This window comes from Daktulosphaira vitifoliae, unplaced genomic scaffold (genome assembly GCF_025091365.1).
Source record: "Daktulosphaira vitifoliae isolate Bord-2020 unplaced genomic scaffold, ASM2509136v1 Scaffold_55, whole genome shotgun sequence".
Lineage (NCBI taxonomy): Eukaryota > Metazoa > Arthropoda > Insecta > Hemiptera > Phylloxeridae > Daktulosphaira > Daktulosphaira vitifoliae.
The window spans coordinates 7,243-21,352 of NW_026099624.1; the positions used below are offsets into that span (position 1 = coordinate 7,243).

The 14,110-nt window shown below is 31.7% G+C and overlaps 1 protein-coding gene and 1 long non-coding RNA gene across 5 annotated transcripts in view; one reads left to right on the plus strand and one right to left on the minus strand.

The window, feature by feature from the left end:
• The first annotated feature begins 5,250 nt into the window (after positions 1–5,250).
• LOC126908963 (uncharacterized) lies at positions 5,251–6,210 on the plus strand. The gene is made up of 3 exons (XR_007704887.1): positions 5,251–5,526; positions 5,588–5,647; positions 5,833–6,210. It is a non-coding gene; the product is annotated as an uncharacterized LOC126908963 (long non-coding RNA).
• Positions 6,211–10,467: 4,257 nt separating this feature from the next.
• Positions 10,468–14,110, minus strand: part of LOC126908962 (zinc finger protein 239-like) — a 30,618-nt gene continuing 26,975 nt past the window's right edge. Inside the window, exons 4-6 of one of the 4 annotated variants that reach the window (XM_050691311.1) lie at positions 12,797–12,880; positions 11,057–11,119; positions 10,468–10,741 (exon numbers count right to left, since the gene is read on the minus strand). In XM_050691311.1, coding sequence (XP_050547268.1) covers positions 10,590–10,741; positions 11,057–11,119; positions 12,797–12,880 — 299 coding nt within the window. In that variant the 3' untranslated portion in view covers positions 10,468–10,589. Of the gene's footprint in view, positions 10,805–11,056; positions 11,120–12,796; positions 12,881–14,110 lie in introns of all 4 variants that reach the window. The other 3 variants (XM_050691310.1, XM_050691309.1, XM_050691308.1) reach the window with 3 other exon arrangements.

The following is a 14,110-nucleotide window of genomic DNA, read 5'->3' on the forward strand; positions in this document are numbered from 1 at the left end:
AATTGCATATCGCAACACACATATTCATCGTACGCGTGTCGTAGATTAACTTCATTCTGCCGGAACAACACCACCACATTTGTGTTGTCACATGACATTTGTTTTTGTATGCACGACAGTGTTTGGGAGAGAAATAAAACCTCAACTTGCCTGTGTCATCCTCGCGCGAAATAATCACACATTACATTTTGTTTTTCCATGACAACATCGTCGAATATAAAAACGGAAAATGTTGTCCACCGACGGAACATCATCCCCGTTTTCATAGGTAAACAACTGCCCGTATAGTGTTTCGTGGCGTATTTTGTCGTGACACGTTACCTAAGTCGGGACCAAAAACAACCGAAATGGCTGTAGTGAACTTGGATATTTCCTCTAACCCTGTCACGCATTGGGTAGCTTATAGTAAACGCGGTAAACGTGTTACGTTCTTTGACAGTTTTGGTAATTTACGACCACCTTTGAAACTGCAACGATACTTTAAAGGATGTACAATCATGCACAACTATAGTAGATGTCAAAACTTAAACGAGGTAAATTGTGGTCACTTGTGTTTGGAATTTTTAATCGAGCAACAACATGACAACAATCGCATACATTGCACGAATTCTTTCCAAACGTACCACCGGGCTACCGGATTATCGAGTGTCCAAGACAAGTAGTTTACTATCCGTTAAATACAAACGTATTGAACACGAATCGAATATGCGATTCCTGATCGATCAGGACGGTCACCGTGTCAACCTAAGAGGTGAAAAATTAACAGTGCGTCTACACAACAAACAGGATGGATGAAAGTACGATGACGTTATGGAACCGTATAAAACAGTTTCATTCCTCACAAATTGGATTATTTTTGTGCATCCTAGTCACAGTCGTGCAACTATTACTATTCCTTCAAACATCCGTCAACAGCTGTCAGCTGATAAACAGTGACAACAGCAACAACAAATACAACAATAACAGTTCAGCCACAATTTATCGTTTGGAAGCACTGGCTCAAGAACTTTATTCAGTCGACGACCGTGTCTTTATACTGGAAAAACGTGTTGACACTCTTTAAATTCCTTTGAGTTTCAACAGGAGTTTAGTACAACATCCTTTGAGTGATGGCATATACTTTACGACGGAGCAATCGGATAATCGTGCGACGCTATCGCAGCAGCAACAACAACTAACAAAGAAAAATATTGAATTTTTAAAATTGTTGGGTTGTCGAGTCAATCATGGCAGAGTACTTACACGTGTTGGAAAAATGTCAGCAAGGCGACAGTTTAAAACGCGAGTACTATCTGGAACGTCAGAGTTACAACAACTCGTACGAACACAACGATGAAATCCGAATCGAGGTGCGCAATAAGAAGAAATTCACCGTGCTGTGCGAAAGTTATTTGCAAATCGAAGGAAAACTGGAAAACCACCAGCTGGAACAGCCGGTGAAATGGTTATGGGGCAAAATTTTCTCATGCACCTATTCGATGAAATCAGATTTGAGGTAAATGGTAAAGAAGTAGACAAGATAAAATACGTTGGTATGGCTACAACCATCAAGGGATATTGTTCATTCACACCCAACGACATTCGACGATTACAACCTGCCGGATGGAAATACGCGCAAATTTTGCACAACAACAACGATTTCGTCGATGGGACTGAATTTGTAGCGCAATGTCCATTATCTATGTGCATGGGATTTTTCGAACGGTATCGGCGCACACTGATAAACTGTACTCANTGCATAGGATTTTTCGATCCGTATCGATGCACACTGATAAACTGTACTCAGACACTCGTGTTAAATAGATCGAGTACCGACAGCACTGTCGTATCATTTGTTCCACAGACAACAACAGACGATAAAGCGCAAATTGCAACATTGATAAAACAAATCAATGTGAAAATATCGAAAATCCAATGGATAGTAAAGTACTCTGAACTCAGCGTGAAAACTGAACTGGGTCTGATGTGTATTCTGGACAGCAAGAAATGGCTCCCGTTAGAATTTAGACACTGAGACGTTGCCGTTTACCCATTGGTACCACAGACAACTCATCACACGTGGTCGTTGCGCACCTAATCGAATGTGGAAAAACCTAGATATTTACTTATTGCCATGGGTAATGAGGACGAACACGTTCTCGGAGATTTCAATCACTGTTCATTGAGAAACGTCAAAGCGTATCTGAACGCTGATGAATACCCTTACGACAACCAAAACGCTGATTTCGACAACAACAAGTACACAACGTTTTATAACTCGTACCCACAATTCCAGACAATGTATTACGGACGTAAAGATCCCTATCCTTTATTGGACTATATAAATTACAAAAAACGTGAACCTATAGTCGTGATTGATTGTTCTAAACAAAACGACACCATCAAGTCTTCAACGGTTGATCTGCACTTGGATTTCGAATGCTCTAAACAGTTTTCCGATAAAACATCATTGTATTGTGTAATTATTTACGACTGTCAAATGGAATACAACGCATTCACAGGAGAAGTACGAAAACTTTGATGTAAATACAAATTTTATTTTTTGTTATTGTACAATTTACAGTATAATAAAGAAACAAAAAAATAAAAAACGGTAGCACAGTGGGGTCGCGGCATATTGGAGATATTACATAGTTAGTTCCAGTATAGATTTAATCTGAAAGTGATTAAAATCACTATCATAAGAAACGCTTCGATGCAAATCTGTAGATAGTGTTTAATTTTAAAAAATTGATGGATAATTGCAAAAGAAACATCAACTTCTATTAAAATAAAATACAAAACCCATAATTTTAATACAAAAATAGCATATTTTTGAATATGGTAGCCATTTGCGTATAGAAGATAGATCGTCGGGACAAATTTTTTTTTTCATTTTGTAGTACATAAAATAAGCTTTAATTTTATATATGTTTAAAGGACGCAGTATTTCCGGAACATTTTCAAAACTTAAGTTGAAAAAGTTATTTTTTGTAAAAAAGTTACTATTTTAAATCCTCCCAGTGAGCAAAATAAGTGTTAGAATTTCAAAAAAAATTATATCAAATGAAAGGGAAATTTCTAAGGTTTCAATACAAAAAAATATTATTTTTATTTGTTCATTTTTGAAAATGTTATGGCAGTTTTAAGTACAAAAAACATCCCGATAAAAGGTGATTTTTATCGCAAACATTACATTTTTTTTTAAATTTTCGACAGCCATTTGCACATAGAAGATAAGATGTCGGGACAAATTTTTTTTTTTCATTTGATAGTATATAACATAACCTTTGATTTGATATATGTTTAAAGGACGCAGTATTTCCGGAACATTTTCAAAAGTTCAGTTGAAAAAGATCTATGTTTTTTACAATATTTTAAGTTTTGAACGCCCCCTATATAAGGGGAAATTGTCCAATTTTAATAAAAAGTATGTCAAATGAAAGATGTACTTATAATGTATTTAGAAAAAAAAAATTTGTGCTGATATATACATTTTTCAAAAAGTTATAGCATTTTTAAGTTGAAAATTTAAAATCGAAAATCGAAAATTTTAACACAAAAATAGTGTTTTTTTAACTACGGCAGCCGTTTAAATGTAGAAAAAAAAGTGTCGGGACAAATTTTTTTTTTTCATTTTGTAGTACATAAAATAAGCTTTAATTTGATATTTGTTTGAAGGATGCAGTATTTCCGGAACATTTTCAAAAATTAAGTTGAAAAAATTAATTTTTGTAAAAAAGTTGCCATTTTAAATCCCCCCCAATGAGCAGGTTAAGTGATAGATTTTCAAAAAAATGATATAAAATGAAAGGTAAATATTTAAGGTTTTAGTATAAAAAAAAATTATGTTATTTTGTTGATTTTTCAAAAAGTTATGGAAGTTTTAAGAAAAAAAAGTGAAAAAATTTCAAAAATTAGCGATTTTTAAATTTGTAATTTTTTTGGATATTTCCCCCATTTGCGGGGAACGAGGGAATTTTTTTCAATTTTTAAGGGTAATGTCTTCAACTAGATACGATTTGTGATCTTTTGACGTATTTTTGAAAGAAATCGGTCCAGTGAGAGCTGAGAAAAAGTGGCAACAGACATAAAAAAAAAACACATCATAGTAAAATTAATACCTTCTCCGCTTCGCATCGAAGCTAAAATGTATGATTATATAAAAAAAAATTTTTAATAAAAAACTAGTTTTTTTGTAAATTTGTTATTTTATTCTAATCATCTTCGAATTTGACTGGAAAAGTAACGCATAGGAGATATTTCTTGTCAATTTTTGGTAAAGCATCTATTCCTAGAAATGATCTGTTTGTAGCCAATTCCAACAGACTGGAGAAGTAATACACACTCTGAAATTTTTTTAAGTTTAAGTTTTAAGATGAAAAAATTAAATATTTTTAAACATATTTTCATGTGTGGATAATTGCTGAAGATAATTTTCAATGCATTTTCTAGAAATTTACTCATAAACTTCGTACGACAAATTTCGTGAAAGAATAAAAATCAAATGTTTTAATTTGGCTAAAAGCTAACGGTTTCTTTTCGACTACCATACGATCAATTGAAGTCTGAAGTATAAGCTTCATTTCACGTACAATATGCGGACGTATATGAAGCAATTGTCGATGTATTTTCTCAAATATCATATCTTTAATGAAGTACAATTGCGCAAATTCAGTTTGTTTCATCGAAAATACACAGCCGTCATTACGTTTTGTCTGAAACAGTAATGCAACTTCTTGGTTTAGCCTTCTCTGAGTCAGGCTCACCTTAACGTATTCATCTTGCAAAAGTATTATTCCGTTTAAATTTTCCGTTATCGATAAAAAATATTCGCACATTGAATACATTCTATGTAGTAAATCGACAGTGATAATAAGTTCCTCATGATTGCTTACCAACATGACTTTTGGCCAAAATGAATCGTCCGGGTCCAGACCAATGCATACGCGACACATTTGTGAAATTCTATTCATTGATGAATCGATCAAGTCGTTGATTTTATTGAATTTACACCTTAGTATAGCCATTATGATTAAAGTCTTAAACTCCAATAGACGTTACTGTTGCTGCTGTTCGCATTCGTCGTCTTTTCAATTGTTTCGATTGAATCCAAAAGTTCGTAATATATTCGCTTCACAACTGAGCATGCACATTCAGGATTGTCCAAATTTTTTCCCGCATCTGATATGTCGTAACACAGTAAAGAGATAAATGAGTAAAATAGTGTAAATGTCGTAAACGAGCAACTGTGTGGAGACTCTGTGTACGAAGATGAATATGAGGAGGTGGTGCCTGCTGTCTAGGTATTCACGTGCGTGTTGTCGTACAGCAGTCACCGTGCTCGGCTGACACTCCGGGTTAGCTGTGGGTGTCGAAAGGCTGTTGTTATAGGAAGGGAGAATAAGAGTAACACCTAGGTATGAGGTGCAGACGAAGTGCAAGACACAAATACCAGGTGTACGCAAAAGGAGCCCAAAGTATGAGGTGCAGACGAAGTGCAAGACACAAATACTTGGGGTATAGGAGAGGACAATGAAGTACGAGGTGCAGACGAAGTGCAAGACACAAGTACTTTAGATATTAGGAGAGGATAATGAAGTACGAGGTGCAGACGAAGTGCAAGACACAAGTACTTCAGAGAGAGAACGGGGTAGCCGAGTATAAGGTGCAGACGAAGTGCAAGACACAAATACTGGGCGTACCAGATAAGGAGTATAACAAAGTACGAGGTGCAGACGAAGTGCAAGACACAAGTACTTTAGTTATTAGGAGAGGATAATAAAGTACGAGGTGCAGACGAAGTGCAAGACACAAGTACTTTAAAGAGAGAACGGGGTAGTCGAGTATAAGGTGCAGACGAAGTGCAAGACACAAATACTAGGCGTACCAGGTGAGGAAAGATAACAGAGTACGAGGTGCAGACGAAGTGCAAGACACAAGTACTCTGAAATGTCGAGGAAAAGAGTATATAGGTTAGAAAAGGAATAAACAAAAATTTAACTTTAAACAGTAAGCCGGACAGCGACAACCGAGTACTGAGACTGATGAATGACACAAGGCACTGGAGTCGACTGACCACGATGGTCAGGTCTATTGGGTTTTTATAATAATTACACCTATTGCCGATTTGGCAATAAATATTATTTGTTAATTCACCAGTCTCAGGCAGCGGATGTGCTGTCTGTATTTTATTAAAATAATTCTCACGATTATGAAAACGTGACACCATCACAGATAATTCACAACCTTTGTAATATAAAAAGTCTCCACCTACACCATTGACTTTATCACCTAGACGTTCCGCAAAATATTGTAAATCTCGATAATTTTTCAATAGTTTACTAACTATTTTGAAAACTTTTTACGTCGGACCGCATTCAACAAGAAAATTCAATTTATCTGATATATCATTGAAATAATCCATCTTGCGCGCACAATAGATTAACAAATACTGAGAACCTATTAGAAATCAGCATACAATGCTATGCTGCTGCCCCCTCCTCTCCAAACATGTTTTAGATAATTAATTTGTGATAACGGATGAGGCGTATACGACTAAGATCTTAAAATATTACTAGATAAATGATTGTAATGAATGAGTCTTATTATGATAGTGATGTTAACCATTGTCAGATATCAGTTATACTTGTTCCTACTGTGCCGTCGCCCTAATATGCTAGGTGTTTTCATCGTGAAAAAAATATTAATAAAAAAATGCATATAAAATCCATGCATATTTTAGGTAAGAACGCAGTATAGTCGGATTCCGCCAAAGTGGACTAGAGTATAAATTGATAACTATGTTTGATTGACTATATTTGACATCACTATTGAATGAACGCAGCGCCCCGTAGTATTCACGCGTAGTTAACGTTCGTGGTTTTATTTTGTCTTAAGTCTTTAGCTATGTCAAGGATAAGGAATAAGATGAGTAGACTGTATGTTTGAGTGAATTTTACAAAATACAGGGTGATTTTTTTATCATAACCCACTCAATTACTTACAGAGTAATAATAATTTAAACATTTTTTTTTTTTTGGTTATCTTTAGTTACAGATTATTATTGAATTATTAACTATGTAATACTTTTTAAGTTCATCCCTTATGCCTGGCAAAGGTGTCAACTTTGTTTTTTTAAATGGTAACACATATTGTTAATTTAATAAAATGTTTGAGTTTTTAATTCAAAAGTAAACGGCATTTGAATTTTTAATGAAACTTAATTTGATTATTAGATATAAACATTTAAAGTTTCAAATTTTCGAGTTAATATATAGGTATTATACCTATATATTAACTTGTGAATTATACACAAGGGATTACAAATACAGGTAGCTAATTGGTTTTTTATGATATTGCTAACACTTTCACGGATTGTTTATTATCAATTATGACTATCAATAGATATACTTTTTGTATTGTCTGTTAGTGTATTTATAAACTCACAACAATGTACCTTACTATCATTGATAATAACAATGCTGTGTACCTGCTAATATCGATATCATAAAAAATAAATAAGCTACCTGTATTTGTAATCCCTTGTGTATTATACCTATATATTAACTCAAATTTTGAAACTTTAAATGTTTATATCTAATAAACAAATTGAGTTTCATTAAAAATTCAAATGCCATTTACTATTGAATTAAAAACTCAAACATTTTATTAAATTAACAATATGTGTTACCATTTAAAAAAACAAAGTTGACACCTTTACCAGGCAAAAGGGATGAACTTAAAAAGTATTACATAGTTAATAATTCAAGAATAATCTGTAACTAAGGATAATAATAAAAAAACGGTAGCACAGTGGGGTCGCGGCATAGTGGAGACATTGCATAGTTGGGTCCAGTATAGATTTAATCTGACAGTGATTAAAATCACTATCATAAGAAACGCTTCGATGCAAATCTNTCACTATAAAAAAAAAACGCTTCGATTCAAATCTTTAGATAGTGTTTAATTTTAAAAAATTGGTGGATTATTACAAAAGCTACATGATCTGCTAGTTCATTATTAATATCCTAATTAAGATAAAGTATGTCGAATGAAAAAGGGATTATTAAAAAATATTATTTCTCATAAAAAAATAATGTTAATGCATACACTTTTCAATATGAAATAGAATTATAAAATTAAAAATATAAAAAATAAAATCGAGAATTTTCACACAATAATAGCATTCGGTAGCCATTTTCACCGTGAAGATAAGATAAAGTCCGAAATTTTTTTTTTTCATGATGAAGTATATTACATTAGATTTAATTTAAGATATATATAAAAGTGTCAGACTTTTAATAATAAATGCAAAATCAACATCAACTTCTATTAAAATAAAGTACAAAACCCATATTTTAATACAAAAATAGCATATTTTTGAATACGACAGCCATTTGCGTATAGAAGATAGGTCGTCGGGACAAATTTTCAAAATTTAAGTTGAAAAAATAATTTTTTGTAAAAATTTTGTTATTTTAAATCCCCCCCAATGAGCAGGTTAAGTGTTAGATTTTCAAAAAAATGATATCAAATGAAAGGGAAATTTCTAAGGTTTCAATACAAAAAAATATTATTTTTATTTGTTAATTTTTGAAAAAGTTATGGCAGTTTTAAGCACAAAAAACATCCCGATAAAATGTAATTTTTATCGCAAACATTACATTTTTTTTTAAATTTTCGACAGCCATTTGCACATAGAAGATAAGATGTCGGGACAAATTTTTTTTTTTCATTTGATAGTATATAACATAACCTTTGATTTGATATATGTTTAAAGGACGCAGTATTTCCGGAACATTTTCAAAAATTAAGTTGAAAAAGTTATTTTTTGTAAAAAAGTTACTATTTTAAATCCTCCCAGTGAGCAGAATAAGTGTTAGATTTTCAAAAAAAATTATATCAAATGAAAGGGAAATATCTAAGGTTTCAATACAAAAAAATATTATTTTTATTTGTTCATTTTTGAAAAAGTTATGGCAGTTTTAAGTACAAAAAACATCCCGATAAAATGTAATTTTTATCGCAAACATTACATTTTTTTTTAATTTTCGACAGCCATTTGCACATAGAAGATAAGATGTCGGGACCAATTTTTTTTTTTCATTTGATAGTATATAACATAACCTTTGATTTGATATATGTTTAAAGGATGCAGTATTTCCGGAATATTTTCAAAAATTAAGTTGAAAAAGTTGCTATTTTAAATCCCCCATAATAAGCAGGTTAAGTGATAGATTTTCAAAAAGTTGATATCAAATGAAAGGTAAATATTTAAGATTTAAGTATAAAAAAAATTATGTTAATTTGTTGATTTTTCAAAAAGTTATGGAAGTTTTAAGAAAAAAAAGTGAAAAAATTTCGAAAATTAGCGATTTTTAAATTTGTAATTTTTTTGGATANTTTGTTGATTTTTCAAAAAGTTATGGAAGTTTTAAGAAAAAAAAGTGAAAAAATTTCGAAAATTAGCGATTTTTAAATTTTTAATTTTTTTGGATATTTCCCCTATTTGCGGGGAACGAGAGAATTTTTTTCAATTTTTAAGGGTAATGTCTACAACTAGATACGATTTGTGATCTTTTGACGTATTTTTGAAAGAAATTGGTCCAGTGAGAGCTGAGAAAAAGTGGCAACAGACATAAAAAAAAAAAAAAAAAACACATCATAGTAAAATTAATATCTTCTCCGCTTCGCATCGAAGCTAAAAAAATGTTTAAATTATTATTATTCTATAAGTAATTGAGTGGGTTATGATAAAAAAATCACTCTGTATAATTATAACAATTAAATGTATTATACAAGAAATATAAAATGTTATATTATATTAAAATGTTATATTATATCATAAGAAGTATTTGGTAAAAAGATACTAAAGTTTCTGTTTACTAACATTTTATTTATTGACATAATATATATTATATATCATATGTTATAAAATAAGTAGTTTTAGAGATAAATAAATAATATTCTTATACAAAAGCCTTTTTTTATGTGATATACATTAATTGCTTAATTAATGTATGATTTATTTATGTACATTTATAAATTAAACACGTTTATAAATAAAAAATTAAAAAAATGATAAAAATTAATAAGTGACTAGAATAACAACTAAATTAATATATGTCGATTGACCAAAATTAAACAGTTACACGTAAAAAAATGACTAATTAGTAGTCTTAACATCAATAGTAATTATATAATACAGAAAGAATACTTAAGTTATTTTTGCTATAAATTAATCTATCTTGATAACTTTTATGATAAATTTATGGCCATTATTATAAAACTAAAATTAATCACGAATATTTTATATTGTAAAAAGAAATAATCTCATTGATAATTTTTCAGTTACCATAAGTTATCACTCAAGATCATACACTCGTAGTTTTTATTTTATATTTAAATATCCAAAGTATAAAATTATGAATGTAGTTTCTTTGGGACGTGGATGGGGGTCGCATTGGCTAGAACACCGAGTGNCGGGGGTCACATTGGCTAGAACACTGAGTGGTAAATTACTAAATACCATGTATCGTGTTTTTAATTAAAAGAAAAACCACCCACGTCAATGCCATCACCTCCACCACTGGCTTCCGTATTTACATTCACATGCCTCGATCCGAACCCGTTGAGCTGCGACTCTCCTCAGAGTCAAGAAGCGAGTGACCACCATAAGATGTGTCATCTGCACCACCACTACCACCGATTGATATCGCTTTTATAGACGGTGGCATGCATTCTGAGCACGCGCCTCGACCTTTGTCCGACTCTAAAGTCATATAGACCTTTCCACACCTACCACATTCTTCTTGAGTTTCACCTTAAAACAAAAAAAATTCCCATTAAAATATTATTGCAAAACATTCTTTAAAATATATTGTACAGTAAGATAAATGTTTAATTTTACCATTAATTTACAAATTATTAACGTTTAATCCGACTATAGTCACGTACTTTACTGAAGTAAGGTACTATATTTCTAGGTGGAAAATGCTTGTACTGTGTTATTATTGTANGCCGATTGATGTCGCTTTTATCGACGGTGGCATGCATTCTGAGCACGCGCCTCGACCTTTGTCCGACTCTAAAGTCATATAGACCTTTCCACACCTGCCACATTCTTCTTGAGTTTCACCTTAAAAAAAAAATTTCCATTAAAATATTATTACAAAACATTCTTTAAAATATATTGTAGAGTAAGATAAATGTTTAATTTTACCATTAATTTACAAATTATTAACGTTTAATCCGACTATAGTCACGTACTTTACTGAAGTAAGGTACTATATTTCTAGGTGGAAAATGCTTGTACTGTGTTATTATTGTAGGGATACGATGGGCACTTTTTATTAAAACCGCCAATTATCTGTTGAATCAACTAGTCGAACTGTGTTCACCCTAATGGGTAATTCGGTGGGCGTAAGCACGCGAGACAATATTACATAAATACAAGATATCAAGTCTATTAATTTGGGTAGAGTAATTTTGTAATTTTTTTTTTTTCAATGTACACAGGCGCCACGAATGTTGCTGGGACAATTTTCGGCGACGGCTCTAGTATTTTTCATTTAAAGGATATAGAATTTGCCAATGGTGGTAAAAAAAACATTAAGCACCATGTATTTAGACCAATATCGTCTATGAACGGTCGTTAATTTTTGAGGGAATGTACACACGAGCAAAACACTGATATTATTGCTGTTCAAAAGACGATATATTGTCTAATTACGATCCAACAAACGCCCACGATATCCTATGGATTGCAAAATCCATGTACAAGATAACAGTATGGGAAAAAGTGAAAAATAATAAGAAGTTGCAATCTAACTCAATATTTTTATATTTAATCAATTCGTAAAAATATCGATATCAATATAATAAATTACAATAAAAATTCTTCAGTAATGAAGAACTTCAACCTCAGATAAATACGTAAACACCCTAGTATAGGTCATATCGTTGGAATTTATATTGAATTCGCAAATTTTTTTTTCATCTATGATACCCTTCTATGTTCTATGGATATATAGAAAGGGTACCTATGATATCTTTTCTATATATCAACTCACCTCATTTCATTAATTCAACATCATCTTTATTCGTACACTGCCTAAACCATTAATACTTCTCTCATTTATAACGATGACATATTTTTTTGTTAAACGCTACAAGGGCCTTTTTCATAGTACACTTTTTCACAATTAAAATATATACGAATCAATATATTCTACTTATCATCAACGGTCAAAATCTTATGAACCTAAATTTCACTATAGTGTAATGAAATGATTTCGTGCAATTTATTCGATTGATGTCTGCGACGATTCACATCAAAGTGGCATTAAGGGAATTGTGCAACTATCAAGTAAGTGGTTACCAAAAAAAAAATACACACCACTATTTATTATTATATCAAATTATTATTAGTGCGGATCGGACTGTGCACCGTCGTGTCTTTGTGTAATACATTTGGCTTACGAAAATTATACGTTATACTTACACTACCCGTCGGTGAACGCCCCTCAAATACACTCGTATCCAAAAAACGCACCAGCACACTATCGTTATTACCGTAATGAATTGACATACACGTTCTACGTGATTTCAAATGTTTGTCTCATACGGACCACATGATAATAAATATAGATTTATATGAAACATACGATTAACCCGCACAAAATATGAATTGACTACTCCTTCTATGTTTTTATTGTAACAATATGCGACGAAAATATTTTTAAATCATTCTATTTATGATATATGAATTTTTTCCACACTTAATATCTAAATTTATAGATAAATTTGTACTCACTCTCGTGTGTTTTCATGTGTGCTCTGAGATTGCAGGCAAGCGCGAATTTCTTGTGGCATAGTTCACAAGCATGTGGTTTGTCTCCTAAAATCAAAAATAAATTGAAGGTCAGACATCAAAACATACTAATCTTTACATAATTATTATATAGTGACGTAATTTTATAAGTATTATGATGACTGTCCTCGACAGAAGTATGCAAATAGTTGAATATACGAGATAACCAACGTAGTCAAAAAGATAATTTCTCAGTTTAGTAATATCCAACTAATGAATAAAAGAGTGAATAATTTGTCTTCATTTAGAAGTGGGGAAGATGATGAAGGTTTATATATATGATAGAAGGAATATATTTGCCTTGAGGATTATACTAACTACGTAGTAAACCTGTGCAGGATTTGCACGTCGCGAGATGATTTTAATTAGACATCACATTGTTCAATTCAAACGTCACTGACGATTTCCATAATAAGGTAATTCCAATTGCAAAGAAATTTCTGCAGCCCTCTACTTATGGTCTTTTCTGTAGTCAGATTATTTTTCCATCACAACAACGTCTTGAATAGCACTTAACTATAGCCTATATGTATACAATCCGATCACAATAATATGCTGCTACCAGGACCTTTAAACGTTTAATTCAAAGTTCAATATATAACAGACTCTTACGATCTTATAGTTATTTTAATGGATCAAAGATTGGAATAGAAATCTCCGAATAACTTCTATACGATACATGCACATTCTACATCTCACGCAAAACAGAATATATGAATTTGTATCTTGGAGCATTGTCTGAAAGTCAATGACAAATTCCACAAATAAAATTGCACTTAAAAAAGTTCTCACATAAGTATATCAAGTATTTTATCTTCAATATGCCAGGTAGATTTCATTCATTAAAATAAAGTATTTAGATATTATTGTCAATAAGAATAATAACACATATATATTACAAAACGGAATAATCATTATTTGTTGTATATCAGTAATCGAGGTAAAACATTTCTCTACTAAGAATAAAAGTAAGAAAAAACAAGAACAGGTCAAATCGCCAGTGTATCTAAATTACGATAATTATTATTCTAAAGAAAACGGGTTTTACTCTAAACTGTATCTGTCCAGTTTCCCATGCAGACACCTTCAACTACATAATTTGTAGCTGGCTACTAGAAATCGTGTAGATCCAGTAGCCATACGGGATTTCATTTAATCCAGAATGCATATTAAAACGCACAATATTATATTTTCTTGGGTTTTCCGTGGCAAAATAGTTTCATTATAATAATTTAATAGAGTTTGGTGAGATAAAAA